Source organism: Anomaloglossus baeobatrachus, chromosome 2 (genome assembly GCF_048569485.1).
Source record: "Anomaloglossus baeobatrachus isolate aAnoBae1 chromosome 2, aAnoBae1.hap1, whole genome shotgun sequence".
Lineage (NCBI taxonomy): Eukaryota > Metazoa > Chordata > Amphibia > Anura > Aromobatidae > Anomaloglossus > Anomaloglossus baeobatrachus.
The window spans coordinates 739022456-739042197 of NC_134354.1; the positions used below are offsets into that span (position 1 = coordinate 739022456).

Genomic DNA, 19742 nt, shown 5'->3' on the forward strand with positions numbered 1-19742 from the left:
CCTTTTTAAGAGTAAGGCCAGCTGTAGTGTGGCCAAATAATGGAGTGGCAGGTAGCTGCTGTGTTTTTTTTAATTAATTGTTCAAGGGACACAAAATTTTGCAGAATGGATTTTTCACAATTAAAAATTGAGAAATTATGTCTTCTCCTGCAAAATCATCTGCCCGATTGAACAATCATTGAAAAAACCACGGCAGCCACTGTCTATTGTGTTTTTCAGTTCTTTTGTGGCTTCACCAATCCCTCTCAGTTTGGGCTTACCCTTTTGAGAATTCACAGCTGTTGCCTAAAAATGCCTATTATGGAGCCCTCACCATGCCCTGTCCTGAGTGGAGTGTTCTTTTTCCTTTCTAGCTAAATATGTCACCTCAAGCTTGTAACTGTTCTGCTATCGTACAATCATGGGACAAATTTATCACACAACGTGAACACACATATACATACCATAGGGGGTGGAGGTGGTGGGGCAGCAAATGGCACCGCTTTGGGAACAGGTTTGTAATGAAATTTTGCTGAACGTATTCTGTCTGCCTATAATCCAAATAATACAAAAATAATTATAAGTATAATAACTGCATTTTACATAGATCTGTTGGTAGTTACAAAAATCATATACATAGCAAAAACACAGACGCAATTGTCTGGTAACTGGACATTTTGACACCAAACCAGCCCATAGCAGTAACAGTAGACAAGAGCAAATATATTTAAGGATGGCAATGGGTAGGTTGTAACTGCTTACATCACATTAAAGGTTTTAACCAGTTAAAAGGGTCATAGGTTAATGCTACCCCATCTGAGAGCAACATAAAACAGGAAGCCCCATTTTAGCAGTGTCACTTACTGTGTTCCTTCCAGTAATTTTGAAATAAATCAACTTTCTGTGCTGCAGCTCTGCTAGTCTTCTCAGTGAAGAACTCAGTCTAGCCTCACCCCTGATGTTTATTGAAAGTTTTCTGCATATACTGTACTTTGCATAGACAAAACATAGACAAAAACTTTTGAGGTTTGGCTAACCAGAGCTTATAAGTATGGAGGATTACATGGCGGGAAACTTACCATTAAGAGGACTAGCAGAGCCGCAGCAGATTAGACAGTGTTTTATCAATAATACAGCAAGATTCCAAGGAAATGATATAGCGTAGAAATCAGGGTCTCTGACTCTCAGATACAGAAGCATGAACCTAGTGACAAATTCACTTTAATGACCAGACCTAAAAACGCCCTAATGTCCCAACACCTTTTTTTGTTTTTGCCTTAATACTTTTCAGAACCCAAAACTAGTGATGGGCGGACCTGGACTGAAAAAGTCTGGATCCGTGCAGCTTCAAAAGTTCCAGAGTGGCGGGCCCGGGATTTTGGGTATTGATCCGGCACTCAGGAAATAAGAAAAAAAAAAAAAAAAAAAAAAAAAAGAGGCTACATCACGGCTGTACACTGCTCCCGCGCGGCTATGCACCTCTCCCATGGCCTCTCCTTCAATTCCTGGGCCGCTCATTATTGCACATGCATATGCACTGATTTCTCCGCCTGCGTCTGTGACTGATTGCAGTCAGACGCACCCCCAGCCTGTGTGACTGTGTCTGCCTGCAACCAATCACAGGCGCTGTCTGCAGGTCTATCGTACAGTAAAAATAAATATATTTATTTGATGTAGGGTCCCCCATATTATTTTTATACCTGGCTTATCTTGGCCATGTATTAAAATAATAGGAACCGCATGCGACTTTTTAAAAAATATTATTTAAATAAATAATTATCAAAAAACAGCATGCGGTCAAGCCATGATAAAGCCTGACAGCAGGGGCTAGTATTCTCAGGCTGGGGAGACCCATGCTTATTGGGCCTCCCCCCAGCCTAAAACTATCAGCCTGCAGTTGCCCAGAATTGTCGCATCCATTAGATGCGACAATCCCAGCACTTAACCCGGCTCTTTCCGATTGCGCTGGTGCGATGGCAATCGTGTAATAAGGGTTAATAACAGCCCATAGTTGCTAGTAAGCCCTAGATTAGTAATGGGGAGGGTCTATGTGACCCCCCCATTACAAATCTGTAAGTGAAAGTAAATAAACACAAACACAGCAAAATATCCTTTATTTGAAATAAGACAAAAAAACACCCTCTTTCACCACTTTTTTTAACCTGTAAAACACCCCTGCAGGTCTGACATAATCCACATGAGGTCCCATGACGATTCAGGTCTGCGCGTGATCATGGAACATGACTGCCCGCTGTGAGGTTCAGGCAGAGAATGAATGAGCAGCGCAATCAGCGGTGATGTCTCTCTGGTTATTTGCAGTCACAGCTGAAGGTCCTTCACCTGTGATGGCAGGTAACCTAACCTCAGGTGACCTCCGTAAAGTCAATGACCTCATCTCATGTTAAACCTGCATCTCCTGGCAGAAAACCGTATTTTTTTTGCCAAGAGATGTAGATTTGGTGATGAAAATTTCATCATCAAATCTACATTTGTTTGGCCCAAAAATGCAAAAAAAAAGGGGGTGCGGGGGGTTTTTTGACGCCACTTTAGTGCAGTTTTCTGCCAGGAAGTGAAAATTTGGTGCTGAAATGTCTGCACCAAATTTCAGCACGAAATTTGCAGACAAATAAGTCTTGTTTGTTTTTTTTTTATTTTGGGGCCAAGAGATGCAAATTTGATGATTACATTTTTACACCATATTCATGCACCAAATCTACATCTCTTGGCAAAAAACCCTTCCAGTTTTCTGCCAGGAGATACAGGGGAGTTTAATGAATTTAATGAGGTCACCAGTGGTCGTCTGAGGTCAGGTTACTTGCGGTCACAGGTGGAGCACCGTGGGAACTTCCAGGCATGACCACAACTAACATGAGTGGTGTCACAGGTCATTGCATGGCTCATTCATTCTCTGCCTGGAGCTTATGAAATGAATGCGACAATCCCGGGCGGCTGCAGGATGCTATTTTTAGGCTGGGGGGCGGCCTAATAACCATAGGCCTCCCCAGTCTGAGAATACCAACCCCCAGATGTCAGGCTTTATTTTGGCTGGGTATCAAAATTGGGGAGGGGATCACATGTCGTTTTTTAAAATTATTGAAACAAGAAAAGTGCCGCACGTGATTTCTCTTATTTGATACACAGCCAAGACAAGCGCACGGCTGGGGGCTGCAGCCTGTAGCCGTGGGCTTTATCTGTGATGGGGACCCTACGCCAATTTTTATTTATTTCTTTTTATACCATGTGTTAGGTACAATATGTTTTTAATTTTGTATTTTTGATGGATGTCCATTCCAAGTTTTTATTCTTATTATAAATTAAAGGATATTTTTTAGAATAACCTTTGCTGGATTTTCTACCTTCTTTGTCCAAAAATGGTTGAAATTCCGAAATGTTTCATGGGATATTTTTGTTCAATCCTTTTAATTAAACCTGAAAGTCTCCACTTCAATTGCATCTCAGTTTAATTTTAAACCAAAAATAGTGGCATGCAGAAGCCAAATCACGAAGATTCAGTCACTGTTCAAATATTTCTAGACCTCACTATATCTGTTATGTCCTTACTCTAATAGCACAAGTGTGGTCTACAGCTGTGATCTTGGACTTGTTTCAAAGCAAATAATCTATCTCTAATCTAGTCTGAGCACATTGGGGAGTTTTTTTTTAATGTGAGGAATAGCATAGTTGACGGCACACACCTTCAATACAGGGGTATTTCGTTGTAGTTAAATACACATTTTTTTTGCAACATAAGGGTGGGGGTCAAACTCGGCAATTACCCAGGGCTCCCACTCCCTTGGGGGCCCAGGGTCTACAGCAGGAGTTACACTGATAATAGCATCGAAACAATTAAAGAAGATTAAAAATGCACAAATTTAGTATCCTTGCATTCGTATGAATTCGATCTATCAAAATATAAAGTACCTTATTCTGATTAGTAGTAGTGTGGAGCAGGCCGGTGCGACTGGTATCCCAGATGCTCTGTCGGCAGTCCGGGCTGCAAAGAAATGGTGCCTGGAGCTGCGCGAGCGCAGATGGAGCTCTAAGCCTAGAGTTCCATCTGCACACACACTGACTCCGGGTGCCATCATTTGAAGTCAGAGCATCTGGGACACCCGCCACACAGCCACCGCAGCTTCCGCTGCCAGCATAGCCACCACAGCCCACACAGTGATGCAGCCGGCCGCCCGCACGGTGAGGCACCCGGCTGCCCGCACAGAGAGGTACCCAGCCTCCCGCACAGACAGCCGGTTGCACAGAGGGACGACCGCACAGACAGCCCCCATGCCAATTCTCCACCTCCCCGGTAAGCTATATTCAGATTTTAAATGATTATTTAAATTCATTTAATGATAAATTAAAAAATGAACTTTTCTGAATTTACCACATGGCAGCAATGAATCATAGGGGTCTGAATACTTTCCGTACTCACTGTGTATGTATATATATATATATGTATGTATATATATATATATATATATATATAAAATGTGTGTGTGTGTGAGTGTGTGAATGTGCTCTGTATATGTGTGTGTGCAATGTGTGTGTATACATATCCTCTATGTGTGCATGTGTGTATGTGCTCTGTATACATGCATGTGTGCTATGTGTGTGAATGTGCTCTGTATACATGTGTTCTATGTACTTGCTCTGTATACATGCACGTGTGCTATGTGTGTATGTGCTCTGTATACATGCCTGTGTGCTATGTGTGTGAATGTGCTTTGTATACATGCATGTGTGCTATGTGTGTATGTGTTCTGTATACATGCATGTGTGTTGTGAATATCATCAGGGATGGTGCGGTTCCTGGGAGTGTTTCTGGGCTCCCTCTGGTGGCTAGTGCTGGTAGTGAGTCTGATTCTGCATCTGTCGCTGAGACAGGTGTGGAAGATGATTGCTGTTCCAGGAAAGCAAGAAATGAAGTCCAGCCTGGGGGAATATACGAAGGCAGTTTATGTCTAACCTTTGTCAGTGATAATTATTTCTTCTCCAAAAAAAGATGTCCTGAAGTTTTCCTCCTGTCTTTAGGCTTTTTTGCCTTTCCATGAAGGATTGGTTTTTGCGGTTTTCTGCTCCTTTTTTGGATTTTCCAGGAATGATTTCTACAGCAGTTTTTTGTTCCTTTGCATCACTTTTGTTCCAATGTCATCAGTAGTCTGCAACTTTGCCTGATAAGTATTTTGTTTTTTCTTCCTGAGCTGAATTCGTTCTCATTCATTTATCTGTCTTTTTGTTTGCAATTAATGAGAATTGTGTAATCTCAGTGATTTTTTTTCTTGTGAGGGTTTATTTTCTTAGTCTGGGCTTGGTTTAGGCTGAATTGTACTTAAGGGCGTTTCTGCTTAACCTATGAAGTCTATTCCTAATTCAATGTTTGAGAAAATTCTCCTTTGTTTCTTGCATGGGAATATGCGTTCATTCTGCACTATTTGTTGAGCACGATTTATTCCCAGCAAGAAGGGAGTTTTTACTCCCAGTCTGAATTAGAGTTTGTATTTTTTTTATCTCATGTATTTGCACGAGAGTTCCTGATATAGTGGGTAGAAGATCGTGTGATCTTTAAGGCATTATTGATTATCAGGTGTTGGTATTTTTTCAGGGTTTCACTGGCTGCAACCAGTAATCTTTTCTATCCTTTTTGTATCTAGCTAGCAGGGCCTCACTTTGATTAACCCTATATTAACCATCTGTGTGCTGTCTTTTTCCTTACATCACCATTTTAATATGTTGGGGGCTTTACTATCCTTTTTGGGCTGCTCTAACGCAAGTCAGGATTCCTCATTCCATCTTTGAGGCTAGTTAGTCCTCCGGCAGTGACGAGGCGTCTAGGTTTGCTTAGGAACGCTCCACCGCTACTTCTAGTTGTGTTGTGCAGTTAGTGGACTGCAGCCAGCTAAGCTTCCAACTACTCTTGTGCATTATTTTCAATCTCTTATGGGATTTTTGCAAGATCATTTGCAGTGGTATCTTGACCATAACACATGTGTGCTATGTGTATGTAACATAAAGTGTGTGTCATATACTGCGTCTATGTAGCATCCACATTTATAAATCTCGGCAGCACAGGTGAGTGTTAATAGGTGTAAACATCTTGGCAATCGCCCAAAGAACAAGCAAAATTCTGCTCAGTCATCGGGTGATTGTATTGTTTATTTTGGAACAAAAACCATTGTTCTCAGCAGCACATCACCCGATGCAAACTGCAGATGTGCTGCTTAGAACATGATGCTGTAAGGGACAGATTGATCTATTATTGATTGTGCCCGTCATCCTTCCTCATCCTGTGTAAAGAGGCCGGGAAACAAGTGCCAAAGGATTTGAATATTATCAATTGCGTTAATTTACCAATATGAACTTGGCACATGTAAATGCGACCTAAATGAGTGCAATATGTAAGCATTTAGGAACTTACTTTAAACTTTAACCAAGGACCCCGGGGACCTTATTAAAATCAGCCCTGCTTACAAGGTAACCTGACAGTAGAATAATCAGTATGAATCAGCCACACTGTGTATATACTGCCCAACTTTTAAGAAAGACAGGCATAAACATTAGTGTTCCTGCTTTGTATAGTACCCATTTCATTGCCCCCCCACAATATAATGCTCTCACAGTACATTCCATTCCACACAGTCTCATGCCCCCCACAGTATAATGCCTCCACAGTATAATGTCCCCACAGTATTTTTCCCCCCACATTCTGACGATCCCCACCCACAGAAACTCCCACACATTATGATCCTAACACACATCTCTGTTACAGCACCAAACCATAACACTGTTACATCAACACACACAGCTCTGCTATGTCAACACATACCAGTATAACAAGCATACCTTGCCTATAACCTGAGCCTCTTCTCCACTGCTTAGTCAAGTGACCTGAGAAGGTCCTAGCAGGACCTATACATGGACTGGATGGTGTAGGAAGAACCTATCGGCACCCTACACCGCCGTTATACTCAATTGTACCTATGGCCTGAAAACACAGATGAAGTTGAAATCAGGATATGCCCTCCCTATACCTCCCCAGCAGTTGGACAATTCCCTAAATTCGGAACAGTCCCACTGGATCCAGGATGGTTGGGAGGTCTGTGTGTATAAGGAAAGATCTGTCATTCTAAATGTTTGAGGCCGGGAGAAGCCACCATGCATCTGCCACTTGGACTAATTATCCGAGACGCATGGAACCGGCCAGCTTGTCAAAGTATGTTCTGTCTGAAACTCCACAGTGTTTCATAGTAAGACCTACATAGATGCAACAACGCAGCTAGGGTCTGATTCAGGGTTGCTATTAACATGAATCTCCCATTGGGTTACCTTTAAAAAGGAATGTGACCTTATGGATGAATGCTCCCTATGTATACAATACAAACATTGTAACAGAAAGACATTAACTAACATACACACAAAAGTATACGCACCGAGTAGTTCACTGGTTGAAGTACATCTGCATGAGAAGACCCAGGTAAAGACGGTGGACTTTCTTTCTGTTCTAAGGCCTCCATATTGGAGGACTTTCCAAATAGTCCAAATCCAAACATTGACTTTCCTAGGGCCCCTGGAGCCATCTGGGCACAATTAAACAGTGATTAATTTGGTTGCTTTTTTTGCAACCTAGGCAAGATAACCAAACACTGCACAAAAGAATATTAACAATAATTGACAATACACTGAACAAAAATATAAACACAACACTTTTGTTTTTGCTCTCATAGTTTATGAGCCAAACACAAAACTTTAAGACTTTTTCTGTGAGCACAAAAGGCTTTTATCTCTCAAATATTGTTCTCAAGTTTGTCTAAATCTGTGTTAGGGTACCGTCTCACTAAACAATGTACCAGCGATTCCGACCACGATATGACCTGGTCAGGATCGCTGGTGAGCTGTCAATCAGGCAGATCTCTGCGCTTGGTAACCAAGGTAAATATCAGGTAACTAAGCAAAATGCTTTGCTTGGTTACCCAATATTTAACCTGGTTACCAGCGCACACCGCTTAGCGCTGACTCCCTGCACTCGTAGGCAGGGTACACATCGGGTTACTAAGCAAAGTGCTTTGCTTAGTTACCCGATGTGTACTCTGGCTATGTGTGCAGGGAGTAAGCACTGGCACCCTGAGAGCGGCGTACGCTAGTAACCAAGGTAAATATCGGGTAACCAAGCAAAGCGCTTCGCTTGGTTACCCGATGTGTCCCTTGGTTATCAGTGTCCGCAGCTTCCAGACGCCGGCTCCCTGCTCCCTGCACATTCAGATCGTTGCTCTCTCGCTGTTAAACACAGCGATGTGTGCTTCACAGCGGGAGAGCAACAAGCAAAAAATGAACCAGCACTGTGTGTAATGATCAGCGATTTCACAGCAGGGGCCAGGTCGCTGCTTAGTGTCACACACAGCGAGATCGCTGATGAGGTCACTGGTACGTCACAAAACCTGTGGCTCAGCAGCGATCTCGCTATGTGAGAAGTACCCCTTAGTGATTACTTCTTTGCTGAGATAATCCATCCACCTCAGAGGTGCGGCATATCAAGATACTGATTAAACAGCATGATTATTGCACAGGTGTGCCTTAGGCTGGCCACAATAAAAGGCCACTCTAATATGTGCCATTTTATCACACAGTACAATGCCACAGATGTTGCAAGTTTTGAAGGAGCATTCATTTGGCTGCTGACTGCAGGAGTGTAATGCACTTTTTCTACCATAAGTTGTCTCCAAAGGTGTTTCAGAGAATTTGGCAGTACATCCAACTGGCCTCACAACCGCAGACCACGTGTAACCACACCAGCCCAGGACCTCAACATCCAGTATCTTCACCTCCAAGAGTGTCTGAAATCAGCCCCCCCGGGCAGCTGTTGCAACAATCAGTGCAGAACCAAAGAATTTCTATACAAACTGTCAGAAACTGTCTCAGGGAAGCTCCTCTGCTGCTCATTGTCCTCATCGGGGTCTCCACTTGACTGAAGTTTGTCATTGAAACCAGCTTGAGTGGGCAAATGCTCACATTCGATGATGTCTGGCACTTTGGGGAGGTGTTCTTTTGACAGATGAAGCCTGGTTTTCACTGTACAGGGCAGATGGCAGGCTGGCAAATGGTGATCTCACCAGATACTGATGGGTTTTCTGACCCCCCCAAAACGGTAAGCTCTTTGTCAAAGTAAGCCTGCAGCCATCTTCATAGGATCTGCAGCAGTATTTTGCTGGCATGAGGTATGAACGCAATAGCCCAATGGTTTCCACAGTTAGTAGCATCTCCCTTTTTCGGAATAGGAATAAACACCGATCTTGTCTAGACCTTGGGCCATATGCCAGTTGTCTATAACTGTTCACACAAGCGTGCAATGACATCAATTGCTGCTTCACAATACTTCATATACTACAATATTATTGAAATAATAGTAATTTTTATTTCTGTAACGCCAACATATTCCGCAGCGCTTTACAATTCAGAGGTTCTTACACAAATATAAGTAACAGTTATAGAAGATACAATAATTAAAGCAAAAATAAAGACAACCCTGCTTGTAACAGCTTACAATCTACAATGGGGTGAGGTGAGGGTGGCAAGGTACAGGTACTTATTTACAACGGTCCAGCCATCTCAAAGAAATGGAGGACAGATAAAGGCTGCATAAGCCGGTCATCAGTCAGTCTTTGCTTTTGGGTGTGGTGGAGTTTGAGGGAGAATTATCTTATGAGAAAAAGTGGAGGGGATATATATGAATTGACTGTATTGTCACATTCAGATGCTTTGTTTTCTTGACAAAAGCTCTATCGCATCAACCACTTAGTTTTTCAAGATGGTCGGTTTACTATCATTTCCAGTCTGAGTTTCTTCCCGTATCATGGAGTCATTCTTCTAGACGTGTTCCATGTATTCTTTCCAACTTTCCTTGATCTGTTCTGGCTCAGTTAGTTTGGTCCCATTAGTGTCTTTCATCATTCCCACTCTTGGTTTAAACTTTTGTCGTATGTCTTGGAACATTTGGTATGCCTTCCAGGTCTTGCCCTTCAGATGTTCGTTTTCTCTCTCTTTATATATCTTTTGGTAATAAAGTTCTTTGTCTGCTTGAATGGCTCTCTTTAGTCTTTTACTGATGTTGTCAGCGTCCTGCTTGTTACCTTTTGCCATTCATCTATTTATGATGAGCTTTAGAGACTCTTATTAACCATGGCTGCAGGGGTCTCTTCTGCCTCTTGTTTATTGTCTTTATGGCTTCTTCAGTGAAAATAGACCTTATATGTGTCCATAATTCCTCAGGATTTCTTCATCCATGTCCAGTGATATAAATCGGTTGTGAAAACTATTCCAAAAAACTTCAGGTATGTTGGTTAAATCGAAGTTGGAAACAACCTGTTGTCTAGTTCGTCTGCACAGCTTGACTCTAATCTTTGCTGGCAAAAGTTTATGACCAGTTACATAGTAAAATCCTGGCATTGTTTTCGCAGTAACGATCAATAACCTCCATCTTTGGTGAACACATAAGGCCCCGTCACACACAGAGATAAATCTTTGGCAGATCTGTGGTTGCAGTGAAATCATGGACATATTGTTCCATTTGTACACAGCCACAAACCTGGCACTGATTGTCCACAATGTCACTGCAACCACAGATCTGCCGCAGATTTATCTCTGTGTGTAACAGGGTCTATACAGTTGAAACCAGATGTTTATATCCACTATCTAAAAAGACACATCTGCATGTTTTTCTCACTATCTGACATGAAATCAGAAAAAACCTTTCCCATTTTAGGTCAATTAGAAACAAAAATTCTTTATATTTGGTAAATGGCAGAATTATGGAATAATGAGAGAGAGATTGTTATAAGGCATTTATATTCCTTTCTGCAAAGTCAAAAGTTTACATACATTTCATTAGTATTTGGTACCATTACCCTTGCACTGTATGGCTTGGGTCAAACATTTTGGATCTCCTTCCACATGCTTTTCAATATAGTTGGTAGGAATTTGGGCCCATTCTCCAGACAGAACTGATGTAACTGAGCCATGTTTGTAGGTCTCCTTGTTCGCACCGGTCTTTTAAGCTTTGCCCATAAATTTTGAATAGGACTGAGATCAGGGTTTTGTGATGGCCACTCCAAAACATTGACTTTGTTATTCTTAAGCCACTTTGTAACCAGTTTGGCAGTATGCTTCAGGCCATTGTCCATTTGGAAGACCCATTTCCACAAAAAGCTTTAAGTTCCTGGCTGATGTCTTGAGATATTGCTTCAGTATTGCCACATAATCTTCTTTCCTCATGATGCCATCTATTTTGTGAGATGCACCAGTCCCTCCTGCAGCATAACAGCCTCACAACATGAAGAAGCCACCCCCGTATTTCACAGTTGGGATGGTGTTCTTAGGCTTCAAAGCTTCTCCCTTTTTTCTACAAATGTAACTATGGTTATTATGGCCAAACAGTTCAATTTTAGTTTTGTCAGACCACAGGACATGTCTCCAAAAATTAAGGTCTTTGTTCCTGTGTGCTTTTACAAACATTAATGTTTTTTTTATGTTTCTTTTGGAGTAATGGCTTCTTCCTGGCAGAGTGGCCTTTCAGCCCATACTGATACAGTACTCGTTTCACTGTGGATAATGACACAATTTTACCAGCTTCCACCAGCATCTTCACAAGGTCATTTGCTTTTGTTCTTGGGTTGATATGCACATGTCTGAACAAAGAACATTCATCTCTGGTACACAGAACCAGTCTCCTTCCTGAGCGGTATGATGGCTGGACATTCCCATCTTGTTTGTAAATCCGTATATTTGTTTGTATAGATGAACGAGGCACCTTCAGGTATCTGGAAATTGCACCCAAGGATGATCCAGACTTGTACAACTCCACAATTCTCTTCCTGAGATTTTGGCTTTCTTTTGACTTTCTCATGATGCTACACAAAAAAGCAGTGTGTTTCAGGTGTGCATTAAACCTGCACTCTTGGTTCTGGGTGCACCTAGGACCTGGCAGGTTCCCTTTAAAACGAAAAGGCGCAATAAAATATTAAAATATTTCATCTGCAGCTCAATATGTTTTTGGGCGCTGGAAATTATGGGGTTACTTTATTTGATTATATAAATAATCTATGGAGGTATAGTTATAGCGATTAATTGATCTAGGAGACCTAGGGGGCATAGAAATGCAAAGAGCTTTACTATCTACTATGAACTAATGAATAATGAAATTAACCTATTCATTCCCCTTCCCCTTTGTGGCCACAAAAACGCATCCAAAAGTGCATGCGTTTTTGATGAGTTTTTTTTTTTATCACCAATGGGTGAAAAATGCAGGGAAAAATGCAAAGAGAATGCTCATGCTGCAGGTCACCGCAAAACTACAGCCATAAAAAAAGCAATGTGCGTACAGCAAAACTGAAATCTCATAGAATTTGCTGGGGAAAAAAAAGCATGCAGTTTTGTGCCATATACTGCACCCAAAAACACATCGTGCACATCGGGCCATATGTCATCAAGCCTTATTAACAAATTTACTGCAACAAGAAGCACAGAAAAAAAAAGAAAGAAACAAAAATGAAAATAAAGCAAACACCTATCCTAGAGCAAAACCTATACATCTGGAGAGAAGCAGGGGTTGAAAATATATACGTATAAAATTATAGATACATAAACACATATATATATATACATACATAAATATTAGTGATGGGCGAACCCCCCGATGTTCAGGATCGGGAGACTCGCCCAAGCTTTTTGTAAAGTTCGCGTTCGGGGGTCAGAGGTAATGCAAACTTGCGGTGGGGGCTGTAAAATAAAAAATATAGTTAATAATAAACATTGTCATTATACTTACCACTCCTACGACATGTCCTGCAAATCAGCTCAGCCGTGGTCTCCCGGCCGCTTCTGCTTCCAGGTCCGATCATTAACTTCCGACAGTATTCACTGCACTGCTCGTCACTCGGCAGTCTTCGGCTGTTTTCGGCCATGTTCGCGGTGACGTCAGGGTTCACACGAGTCCATGACTGAGCCATGGCTTGAACTTTGACTGTCACTGTCAGCCTGCTTCTCGCTCTGTATAGAGCGATGAAGCAGAACTAACATTGCTGTTCCTGTGCACTACGTCGGACAAAGGATTTTTTTTATAATAAAGATGGAGTCTCTAAATGTTTTTTTGTTTTATTTCTACTAAAAAAAAAATTCTCACTCTGTAGAGACACTTGCCTGTACAGAGCAATAAAGCAGAGCTGACATTGCTCTGCCTGTGGACTGCGTCGGAATAAGGATTCTTTTTAATAAAGATGGAGTCTCTAAATGATTTTTTTGTTTTATTCCTAGTAAAAAAACATTTTCTTAGTGTTGTGTTTTTCTTTTTACTGTTTACTAGAAATTCATGGTGCCCATGTCTAATTTGGCGTGACACTATGAATTTCGGGCTTAGTACCAACAGAGAATACAAATCTGGTATTAACCCCTTTATTACCCAACGTGCCACCACCATCAGGGCCGCTGGAAGAGCCAGGTAAAGTGCCCGGAAATGGCGCTAAGAAACAATACGCCATTTCCAGGGGCGGCTGCGGAGCATTCCAGGCCCAAGCTGCCTGGTTTTACCTGACTATTTTTCCTTACTTGAGTCATTTTATATCTACATATTGTCTCATTTTTTAGATTTTTCTTTTTTCATCATATTAATTTAATAATTATTGTCTAGCTATTTGCATCATATCATGTTATATGGCCAACATTATACTTAATAACGAGAGGATCCATCCATTATGTTAACTGATTGCATAATGCTTAAAACATATCACCTATAATTCTCATTGTAACATCTTTAATACTGTAATACAACACTCATACACTTGTTATCTTATCCAGCCACTAGGCTGCATCTATATACTAAAACCAATTTTTACACTTGGGCGCATGCGCCAACTATTCCTCAATGAGCAGACTCCTAAAACATATGTGCACAACTCTTTACACAGACGCTAGTGTCCTTGGTTACCACACATCATTTTCAGTCTACAGCCAGTAAATACCGGAACATAATCCTGTTCCACACACAGACGCAGCACACCTAGCTATGATCCTATACACGGATGCTAGCGCGCTTAGTTACAAAATGTCACTTCCGTTTACAGCTCCTACACATTCTACACGCAGGCGCAGTACATTTAGTTACCAATCAATACATAGACGCCAGCGTCCCTGGTTACAATACGTAACCTCCGGTCTTCAACCAATGAACGCACAAGTAATGGTATTTAAGCCCACACAATCACATGATTACAGGGTCATGTCTGGGTGTGGACACTACATTAAGGTATTGTACACAAATCAGCAGCCATTCCTCCTTTTAACCCTTTGATCTTCTTTAATCCTTGAATCACAGTGATTAACCCATTGTATACTTAATCTTCTTAGGAACCCTCATCTCTTTATAAATTTCCTACACAAAGGAGATCCACAATAAAAGGTGGTACATAACAATTTCCCTTGGATACCATTTCCTCTTCCCTTATCCTTTTTCCCTGCACTAATGATATGTAGTCTCTTGTATACTAAAAAGACTGATTGTAATAAAATTATGATTTATTGTATATTTATACTGATAAAAATTAAGAATAAGGGGTACTTCTCACATAGTGAGATCGCTAGCGATCACGTTTTTGTGATGCACCAGTGACCTCATTAGCGATCTCGCTGTGTGTGACACCGAGCAGCGATCTGGCCCCTGCTGTGAGATCGCTGCTCGTTACACACAGTGCTGGTTCATTTTTTGGATGTTGCTCTCCCGCTGTGAAGCACACAACACTGTGTTTGACAGCGAGAGAGCAACGATCTGAATGTGCAGGGAGCCGTCTTCTGGCAGCCTGCGGTAATCTGTAACCAAGGTGAATATCGGGTAACCAAGCGAAGCCCTTTGCTTGGTTACCCAATATTTACCTTGGTTACTAGCGTCCTGCGCTCTCAGGGTGCCAGTGCCGGCTCCCTGCTCCCTGCACACGTAGCCGGAGTACACATCGGGTTAATAAGCAAAGCGGTTTGCTTATTAACCTGATGTGTACTCTGACTAGGAGTGCAGGGAGCCAGCGCTAAGTGGTGTGCGCTGGTAACCAAGGTAAATATCGGGTAACCAAGCACTTGGTTACCCGATATTTACCTTAGTTACCAAGCGCAGCATCGCTTCCACGCGTCGCTGCTGGCTGGGGGCTGGTCACTGGTCGCTGGTGAGATCTGCCTGATTGACAGCTCACCAGCGACCATGTAGCGACGCACCAGTGATCCTGACCAGGTCAGATTGCTGGTGGGATCGCTGGAGCGTCGCTAAAGTGTGACGGTACCCTTACCCTATAATCCATATAATGATATTCTGTTGCTTATATATTATTAATGATTCCAATAAAGTGCTCTAATCTACGTATATATGCGACGCCCTGGACTATCCAGGTCATCCCAGGTAGTCACACACAACACCACACCCCCCTTCCAGTTAGGTAACACCAGCCAAACCAAAAACCCTTGTCACCACCCACCAGGTTTGATGTCCACACCAGGGGGGCGGAGCCAGGAAGTTGGCTCCGGCCACCGAGGAGTTCACAGGCCTGGAGGCGGGAACCTAAGTAGTGAAGTTCAGGCTCCGGGGGAGTCAAGTTCAAGTGCTAGAAGAGAGAGGTTGAGTCCTGAGGCAGACCTGTGCCAGGCCTGCCATAGACTACTCCGGTGGCTGGGTCGGAGCCCAGTCACCATTGGCAAAGAGGCAGACGGTGGTGGCCACCTGCAGGAGACCGGAAATACGACCGGTGGAACCGTAAGGGACCGGGACAGGGTAGTGGCCCGCCGGAACCGAACCGGGGAGCCAACTGGATACCGGAGCACTAGGCAGGGTACTCAGCCCCAGCACAAAGCCCTGAACCGACAGGGCTGAGTCGAACCAACTGATTGCGGGCTGGACTTAAGGACCTACCCCACACAAGACAACAGCCCAACCATACAGGGTAAAGCCACCGCCAAGGCATAGAGACCCAAAGGGCCAGCGTCTGCGGACAAATGGGCTCCTCCAACATATACTCGTTGGGAAGCGGACTACCGGTGTCTAGGCACAGGTGTTGTGAATGTCAGTTATGCTTTGGCTGCTGGGAGGCTCCCTCTTGTGGCCAGGAATGGTTTGGACATAAATCAGGTGTGTTGAGCAATGGGCGTTTCCATTGCTAACTCTCTGCTTATTTAAATCCTGGTCTGATAGCAGGCTATGCCGGATGTCAGTTGTTCTTTGTTCACCAGCCTGCTTCATTCTGCTCCATACTACATCTACCCCAGATAAGTGCTTTGCTCTTTATTTGTAGTTTGGTTTGTTTACTCTTATCTGAGTTTGTTATTTGCTGTGGTTGTTTTCAGTTGCTTAGCTGGGAAACTCCCTGCAGTTATGTTTGGAGTAAAGCTCCTTTAAGTCCATGTGTTTGTGGCTTTTTGAATTTGTAATGATTCTTTTTTTCTGTTCATTGGTATGACAAGAGCGCCTGGTATAGGACGGAGTGCAGATCGTGCGATCTGAGGGCCTTTTTTTACTAGCAGGAATTTGGAATTTTGCAGGGTTTTTCTCTGGCCACCATCAGCCCCTTTCCTGTCCTTTCCTATTTTAGTCAGTGGGAGCCACACCTTTTGCTAATCCTATCATCTATCTGTGTATTGTGTTTTCCTATATCACCACAGTCTTTGAATGTGGGGGGCTTGCTATTCTTTATCTATTTTCTGAGGCAGAGAGTTATTCATCTTTCCTTCCTTTAGGATAGCTAGTTCTCCGGCTGGGTTCGCGGTGCACAGTATGTTACTTCACCCCTCGGCTACTTCTAGTGTTGATGGTTAGTAAGGGGATGGCGGCCAGATTAGTTGCCAATGCTCTTGTCACCTTTTACCAATGATTTATGGTGGTCGTCCATGGTTCCGGATCATAACACACAGGAGTCAAAACATCCACACACAGAGGTGCAGGAGAAAGGAGGAAACCACCAACCTAGTCTGGAAGAAGCTGCAGCCGGCTGCGGGCCCCGTTCATCACTCCGTTTGGTTTACCAGAGTCTCCAGTGTCTTGTGTCAGAGTGAGTACACCTTTGTAATCAGGCACCGCACCGCAACACTTCACCCTGCACCCCGGCCCTCTCCTACCGGGCCCCGGGACCAACACCACCTACCCACGGAGGGGTCAACACCTAGCTGTGCCATTACACCGCTCCCGGGAGCCCCATACCTTCACCACAGCAGTGGTGTCCACAATCACCACAACCCGTGGGTGGCGTCATGAACTATCATTTCAAACCAAACACCCAGAGCCCCGCATGTAGCGCCAACTCCCTTGCAGAGCGACGTGACCCCCAGGTCCGTGAGAGGCTCGAGCCACCACCCACAGTACGAGCACGGATCAGAGTGGCTCGGCGGTCGCAGCTGAGCCTGTACATATACATATATGCTGTATGTAGAGGGAGACTGATATTTATAACTGCTGTATATAGAGGGAGACCCCACCTACTGTCTGCTCCCCAAAATCCTATAGAATGTAAGCCCGCAAGGGCAGGGCCCTCTTCCCTCTGTACTAGTCTGTCTACTGTAAATTGTATAAGTATTCTGTATGTAACCCCTTTTCATGTACAGCACCATGGAATTAATGGTGCTCTATAAATAAATAATAATATTATAAATAAGTAATAAACCCTATAATGCATTATATGAACATCCTGTATATATTGTATATATTTGTAAATATGTATTTAGCTAAAAAAAATTTCTCTTAGCGACCGCGTGCACAAGGCTTGTTTAAGCCGAAACGTAGAGAATTGGTCGTATTTAGTTCTATGATTTCTACTATGTAAATAAACACCCTTCTATTTGCAAAGAATGACAAGTGTGCAGTGTATATTTAATGACTGATTTTACCTGACTGGCGATCAAAGTACGGCGGGAGCCCACGCATTTTTTTAAAATTATTTTTCTAAATAATTAACATAAAAAATTAATGGGCTTTCCTGTATGTTGATTGCCAGCCAAGGTAAAGCCAGGCAGATTGGGGTGGTAGCCTGTAGCTGACCACTTTATCTGCGCTGAGAATCAAAAATACCACGGATTGCTATGTCATTTTTTTAAAATAATTTATTGTTATACCACTATATATCTTTTGTGTGTGAATGTATATACTGTATATATATATATATATATATATATATACAGTTAGGTCCAGAAATATTTGGACAGTGACACAAGTTTTGTTATTTTAGCTGTTTACAAAAACATGTTCAGAAATACAATTATATATATAATATGGGCTGAAAGTGCACACTCCCAGCTGCAATATGAGAGTTTTCACATCCAAATCGGAGAAAGGGTTTAGGAATCATAGCTCTGTAATGCATAGCCTCCTCTTTTTCAAGGGACCAAAAGTAATTGGACAAGGGACTCTAAGGGCTGCAATTAACTCTGAAGGCGTCTCCCTCGTTAACCTGTAATCAATGAAGTAGTTAAAAGGTCTGGGGTTGATTACAGGTGTGTGGTTTTGCATTTGGAAGCTGTTGCTGTGACCAGACAACATGCGGTCTAAGGAACTCTCAATTGAGGTGAAGCAAAACATCCTGAGGCTGAAAAAAAAGAAAAAAATCCATCAGAGAGATAGCAGACATGCTTGGAGTAGCAAAATCAATAGTCGGGTACATTCTGAGAAAAAAGGAATTGACTGGTGAGCTTGGGAACTCAAAAAGGCCTGGGCGTCCACGGATGACAACAGTGGTGGATGATCGCCGCATACTTTTTTTGGTGAAGATGAACCCATTCACAACATCAACTGAAGTCCAGAACACTCTCAGTGAAGTAGGTGTATCTGTCTCTAAGTCAACAGTAAAGAGAAGACTCCATGAAAGGAAATACAAAGGGTTCACATCTAGATGGAAACCATTCATCAATTCCAAAAATAGACAGGCCAGAGTTAAATTTGCTGAAAAACACCTCATGAAGCCAGCTCAGTTCTGGAAAAGTATTCTATGGACAGATGAGACAAAGATCAACCTGTACCAGAATGATGGGAAGAAAAAAGTTTGGAGAAGAAAGGGAACGGCACATGATCCAAGGCACACCACATCCTCTGTAAAACATGGTGGAGACAACGTGATGGCATGGGCATGCATGGCTTTCAATGGCACTGGGTCACTTGTGTTTATTGATGACATAACAGCAGACAAGAGTAGCCGGATGAATTCTGAAGTGTACCGGGATATACCTTCAGCCCAGATTCAGCCAAATGCCGCAAAGTTGATCGGACGGCGCTTCATAGTACAGATGGACAATGACCCCAAGCATACAGCCAAAGCTACCCAGGAGTTCATGAGTGCAAAAAAGTGGAACATTCTGCAATGGCCAAGTCAATCACCAGATCTTAACCCAATTGAGCATGCATTTCACTTGCTCAAATCCAGACTTAAGACGGAAAGACCCACAAACAAGCAAGACCTGAAGGCCTGGCAAAGCATTAAGAAGGAGGAAACCCAGCGTTTGGTGATGTCCATGGGTTCCAGACTTAAGGCAGTGATTGCCTCCAAAGGATTCGCAACAAAATATTGAAAATAAAAATATTTTGTTTGGGTTTGGTTTATTTGTCCAATTACTTTTGACCTCCTAAAATGTGGAGTGTTTGTAAAGAAATGTGTACAATTCCTACAATTTCTATCAGATATTTTTGTTCAAACCTTCAAATTAAACGTTACAATCTGCACTTGAATTCTGTTGTAGAGGTTTCATTTCAAATCCAATGTGGTGGCAAG

At 42.7% G+C, this 19742-nt stretch overlaps 1 protein-coding gene across 7 annotated transcripts in view; it reads right to left on the minus strand.

Moving 5' to 3' along the window:
- Positions 1 to 19742, minus strand: part of PARP4 (poly(ADP-ribose) polymerase family member 4) — a 354633-nt gene that overhangs the window by 55676 nt on the left and 279215 nt on the right. For 6 of the 7 annotated variants that reach the window (XM_075337413.1, XM_075337414.1, XM_075337416.1 and 3 more), the window contains 2 exons: positions 7404 to 7550; positions 444 to 530 (listed from right to left, as the gene is read on the minus strand). In XM_075337413.1, coding sequence (XP_075193528.1) covers positions 444 to 530; positions 7404 to 7550 — 234 coding nt within the window. The remainder of the gene's footprint in view (positions 1 to 443; positions 531 to 7403; positions 7551 to 19742) is intronic. The other variant, XM_075337418.1, reaches the window with a different exon arrangement.